Here is a 6,129-nt window from a genome sequence, read left to right as displayed (position 1 = left end):
AGTTGTTTTTATGTATTTTTTTTTTGTACAGTTATTGTTTAGTTTATGTACATTTTTTATGGTGTAATTTTTCTGAAATATTTTTTTATTCAACAGTTAACTTTTAGTTATTTTTTCATTTATATTTTTTAGAAGTTTTTATACCATATATTGAAATTTTTAACTTTTTTTCTTTTTTACGGTGGGGTGAATTTTTTTAAAAAATATTATATTTTTTTTAAAAAAAAAAATACTGTGTAAGTTTTATACTGTGTACTGTGTTAAGTTTTCACTGTTGTTCTACGGTTATCTTTTAGTTGTTCTACAGTAATTTTGTAAAAAATTCCATGTAGTAGTAAAATTGTAAATTTTTGCTTAAAATCCAGTATTTTTATAATAACTCCTATTTTTATGGTGTATATTTTTTAGTTTCTTTAAAACAATATTTTTGGTTGTATGTGTGTTACTTTGTAGTTTAAATACATATATTGAGTTTATTTTTTTGACATATTTTATTAAATACAATGATAAGATTTTTTTTCATTTTTTTTTCTAATTGACACAATGTGTATTGATATATTAATTATATATTACACATTATTTCATATGCCCATATTTTAAAATCATCATTTTATTATTTCTATTATTAATATAATTATTTATTTTTTATTTTAACGCTCACTAACTTAGAAAGAAAAGAGAAAAAACATTGAAAGTATATAATAAATTTCATAAAAAAAAATAAATTAAATTATGAAAACTAAATAAAAAAAATATAATTTAAATATTATTTTACATATTGCAATTATATTATTTTTTAAATTATTTTAAATTTTAATTTTAAAGTATTCTTGTAATTTTTTTAATTTTATTTTTTTTAAAATTATTTTTATATTCTTGTAATTTTAAAACTTGAAACACACAATTTTTTTAAAATTTGATAAAAGAAAAATGTAAAAAAATAAGTGCGAGCAAAAATGATAAAAAAAATACCATACGTAAGATCCCCATTTATATTTCATAGATTTCAATGCAAATAAAAAGACAAAAACGATATGACGTCACATTAGTTGCCACCGATCTTTAATAATAATAATAATAGTCAAATGGGAATCTAAGCTTAAGTCTACGATCCAACTCAGCAAGCTACGTTACAATACTCAGATAACGTCTACGAATAAGTACAAGTTGGCCACCGCCTAGTCGCCTACTACTAAGCTACGCATACTCCACGAATCTTCGTACCAAGTCTACGACGGCAACCTCTGTTACTATTACGAAACTTTTAAATTGGACATAACTAAATCACAAAATTACGACAAGCCGACGGTACAGTTTACACAATTTACCTTGCATATTTTTTTTAAAAGAAATACTCAAATGAAAAAATTGAACTATTTTGGCTGTGAGAACAAAATAAAGACTCGATTGCCACAAAGTATAACTTTTTTTTTTCTCTTACATGTTATTGGTAAGTGAGCTACATGAGACTAGGAGGGACCGTGGTCGCATCGAACAGATGCAAGGCAGGGTCGTGTATTCTAAAAGAGAATAGAAAAAGTGGAAAATTTAGTTAGGAAAGAAAAGAAAGAGAGAGATCCTAGTACTTACAAACTCTCACCTAGACATAACCAAACTAGTAAGATGTGGGACAACAGAGGAGGAGGTGAAGAGAGAATCCCCCACGTACTTACAGTTCTCATGATCACGTTTCATCGAGGTTGAAATCACGTATCTTTCCCGAGTGCGAGTTGGAAATACACCAGCATCAAATCGATGCAATTTTTGGGAAGAACAACCACTGACTCGTCGTCTTTTCTTGGATGACTTCCACTTCAATTTGGAAAACACATTATCCTTTGATAGATCTAAAACTATATTGAGATCTTTATCCTTCCTATAATCTTTGTCACTTTCAGGACCTGAATCCTTGTACTGATTTTCAACTTTTCCAGATGTTTTGTTTTCGTATTGTGTAACTTGGGCAGAAACATGATCGGACATTTGTGTGACTCTCTTAAATTCTAAACTGGAACTTACAACAGGCACAAGATCTGCCCTTTCCTTCATCTGAATCCACTGATTTCCTAACCATTCTTGAGAATGTCTCAATTCAAGACGGCTAAAAAAAGACTCCTGCTTTTCAGCTGCAAAGGTAAAGTAAAGACATTGAAATATATTAACACCAAAAATAGATAAGAAAAGGGGAAAAAACTGTGTACTAACTACTTTCCAAGAGAAATCATGCATACCTGGAAAAAATACATGAAATTCATCATCAGACACACGGATCACGATGCCTTCCCACCAACCATCATGCCGCCATACATCCACAACAGTCCCAACATGAACTACCCATGAAACTCGACCTTTATTGGGCTGCGGGGCAGGACGAACAACTGCTCTTCCATCCATACGAAAACCCAAGTGATCAGGACAAGCAACCTTAGAAGACAGCACCCATTCCTATAAACCACACCCAAAAAGATATACAAGTAAGTTGACTAATACAAGCTAACCCGAAGTTCAAAAATAAATGTTGCAAACAATAAAATTTTGAGATGCTACAAACTACAATAACACATACCTCAAGCTTATTGGCCTCATCAGAAGCATCTTGGATATCCACATATCGCACCTTCACTTTATCTTTGTGTTTCTTAATAATAGAGGCTCTAAACCAACATCCCCTGATACCACTATCTTGGGAGAGCACTTCAACCTCAGAACCTACTTCATACAACTGTGAAGAGTTATCCTTAGTTACTTTCGTAGACAACGTTGAAAAATATTTTCCTCCATCCATATCACATGTTTCATTTCCACAGTTGAAATCAATCCCACTTTTAACTAAATTACGTGGCTCCAAATATACAGCACTAGTCAGCTCTCTTCTCTCAGTGCATTGCCTCTTTTTAGGCCTTACACCAATAGCAGGAGCATTTTCTTCCAAAAGAGAATCATTAGATTGTTGAGAAATATCATAGTCCTTTAAAGAAACAGAATACATGTATCTGAGTATATCCTGTTTCCAATAACCTTTAACTTGAGTTATGTCAAAAGGCGTAACATCATCATCTTCAAATTGTTTGCGGCAGACAAATGGTTCCAATTGTGTGTGTCTTGCCTCATTCTGAAACTTCTCGTAATGAAGGGGGCTGAGAACAGTAGCTAATCCATCTATGCACTCAATATTTAGATCTTGAAGACAGAGAGAAAAGAAAATTTCCCTGTCATTATAATTTTGAGGCAAAACAATACCAACCTCATCAATTTTGTGATACCAACGTACCACAACAATCTTGCTGCCTCTAGATTCTTCATACATATCTTCCAAGTAAGCAACAAGACGTTTATCCTCTTCCGCCAAAACATAAACAAAGTCATGAACCTGAAGAGATTGAAGGGACAGCAGAACATTAACACAGTGGACTAAATATTAACATACAAAAAAATATCTAAAACAAAGAAACTTCACTCACAGATATTCTAACACCATTACACTGAAAAGACTGATAATGCTTCCGCTTTTTTCTGCTTGACAATGGTGAACCCAACCATTGAAAATCATTAGCACAATGGCCCACCTTCCGTAATTGCATCTCCTGTGGAACATCCCCTACTATTGAAAATTTACAAAAAGGAAAAAGTAAAATCATAATTTAAGACTGTAATATAAGAGTAGATAAACAACACAATCATACCTTACAAGATTCAACATCCAACTTGCATGCATTTCTACAGTCCAAAGTACCCACGTCTAGATGAGAAGATTTGTTGGTTGAGGAATCTGAAGAGTGCATAAAATTTATTAGAAAAATACATTGCGTACAGATTTAGTAATACCAAAAGGAATGACTTCGTAACAAGAAAAATCTTATCATACATTTAAATTTATATATTTGACCAGATAACAGGATAACCAATATAAGTAAGACAAAGTTATACAATATAAGCTTGCAAAACAAGATAAAACATATGTATCCAGATAGCAAGGATTTCTTTCAACAAAGATCATTAACAAAAAAAACACAATAAGTTGGCCATGAAGGATCTTGACCTAGAAAATTTGAGGGCTTAAGGATTCCGATGCTCTCAACCGGCTCTTTACAATTTAATAAACAATCCTGCAGCCCAAAGCATAGTCAGTTAACAGAAACAGGATCACTAGAAATCCATAGGTCAAGTGAGAAATTGCAGAGACTGACACGAGGATAAAGAGAAGAAACCGAACTAGGCTATGATCCCAGAAAGAATTCTCGTCTAAAGTAAAAGCAAAAACTGTTGAAGGAGTGGGGAAATAGAAACATGATTAAAATCATGCGACGTTTATGTTCTCAAATCTATCAATGGGATTCCCAGGGGAAATTAAGATAGAAGCTAATAATATTAAGGAATTTCAGGACCAACAGATCTGAAAGATAAAAGAAGAAGAAAGAATAAGAAAAACATTGCTCACAGAGTCAACGAAACCCTTCATCGAAATAATGAGGGCCAAGAGTCACCTGGGTGGATTTCGCAACCGATTTAACGGTGAAAATATATAGACATGGACGAAAAGTTATCGAACTTTAAAAAGAGGGGAACAGACTAGGCCAACACACAGAAGAGAAGAGAAAACAATATGTATTCAAACGCCAGTATAACAATACATCAGCCTAAACCAAATCAAATCTGGAAATGAATTTGCCAACTAAAAAGCCAAATCAAAACACCCAAAAACTAGACCGAAAAGCCTTCTTATTTAGAGTTTTTACGATTAACCGAATCTGAAAACCACGAAACAAAGCAAAACAAAACCCAAAATGATTGGAAATCCACGGACCAAATTGAATGAGAAGTTCCCTCCACAAAATTAAAAATCCCAACCAGAAGATAGAAGAACAATTGAATATGAAGTCTCCTCCCAAAATCCAAAATCTCCACTCAGCGCAAAATGATTGAAAACCCACAAATCAGAAAATAGAAGAAAATTTTGAATAAGAAGTCCCGTCCCCAAAAAAACAAGAATACCGAATCCTGGATTGGAGAAAACCATTACGAAAAAATTAAAAATGAAAATTGAAAAAGGCGAAATTTACCTGCAACAACGGAATTAAGCCAATCAATGACCTCTCTTCGAGACTTTAGTTTGGCAAGAGGGGCCACGAAAGGCGAACGATTCCTCAAAGCGTAGTGATACGACATGTGCCTCGAGCTCTTCTCTTTCCCTATCACAGCCAGATCAGAGGTCCCATTGCTTCGCTTCAGATAATAATGGACCTCCCTCTTCCCTTTATCGGTAGAAACGAACACCTCCTGCCAACTCAGGAACACAAACGACGTCGCGGCATGCGCCGCCGCTGCTATCCTCTCCATATCCGATGTAGAAGAAGAAGAAGAAAAAGACTCCAGCAAAAATTCTAGAATTTCAATTTCAATAGCCAAAACCTTTGGGCTTTGATTTGTCTCTTTTTTAAAAAAAAAAAATGGATTAAACCCTAAATCGAAGGACAGAGGCTAGGCTCTAACTCTGAGCTCTTTATTTTTCTTTGTAATGGCGGACTAAATTTTGAGATATAGGAGAGAGGGTTGAACGGCAAATTTGAAAATTTATTGTCTATAAAAAGGAAGGAGGGAGGTGGAACTAGGGTTTCGAGATCAGATATTGTGAAACGATGGACGGCTCAGATTGGATCCATGAGGTTACGCGGACGAAACCCGAAGGAAATCACAAGGATTGTGACTTTTTTTCGCCCAAAATAGCCCTGGTGGATCGAAGAAATTACGGAATCATATTTATTTTTAAATAAAAAAATATAAAAGGTATTTATCGATCACATGGGGTTAAAATGTAAGAATGGTCACTTTCCCATTTTGCCCAATTGAGTTGGAAGGGACAAACGACAAGTTGTGACCCAAAGTGGGCGGTGGTGCCCGCAATTGCCGATATTCAAAAGGGAGACTCGCTCTTTCTGAATGACAGCTGTCCATGAAAGCTATATGAGGAACGAACTTGATTTAACTTTCCATATTTGTGACCGAAGTAACTAACTTTTAAATTCATTCACTTATACCCTCTCATATATAACTTTCAATTTTTATATGAGGATAACTCATGTTAGATAAAAACTAATTACAACCTCCTATTAAAATCTCTTAAACAATTTT

General features: G+C 33.8%; 1 protein-coding gene across 20 annotated transcripts; it reads right to left on the bottom strand.

Annotated features, from left to right (window-relative positions):
- Positions 1-1,383: 1,383 nt before the first annotated feature.
- LOC115701333 (uncharacterized) lies at positions 1,384-5,730 on the bottom strand. 20 transcript variants are annotated; one of them, XM_030629098.2, is made up of 6 exons: positions 5,061-5,730; positions 3,684-3,769; positions 3,462-3,584; positions 2,567-3,370; positions 2,232-2,445; positions 1,384-2,126 (listed from the first exon to the last, which is right to left on the bottom strand). In XM_030629098.2, the coding sequence occupies exons 1-6, from the start codon at positions 5,335-5,337 to the stop codon at positions 1,597-1,599; spliced, it is 2,034 nt and encodes a 677-aa protein (XP_030484958.2). In that variant the 5' UTR covers positions 5,338-5,730; the 3' UTR covers positions 1,384-1,596. The 20 variants fall into 20 exon arrangements, with proteins under 20 accessions (XP_030484958.2, XP_060958642.1, XP_030484956.2 ...); XM_061102659.1 differs by having other exon boundaries at positions 3,482-3,598; positions 5,061-5,591; XM_030629096.2 differs by having other exon boundaries at positions 3,462-3,601; positions 3,689-3,769; positions 5,061-5,591.
- Between the last annotated feature and the right edge of the window lie 399 nt (positions 5,731-6,129).

This window comes from Cannabis sativa, chromosome 8 (assembly GCF_029168945.1).
Source record: "Cannabis sativa cultivar Pink pepper isolate KNU-18-1 chromosome 8, ASM2916894v1, whole genome shotgun sequence".
NCBI lineage: Eukaryota > Viridiplantae > Streptophyta > Magnoliopsida > Rosales > Cannabaceae > Cannabis > Cannabis sativa.
The sequence above is the reverse complement of the archived record's forward strand: the minus strand, read 5'-3'. Positions and strand labels throughout refer to the sequence as shown.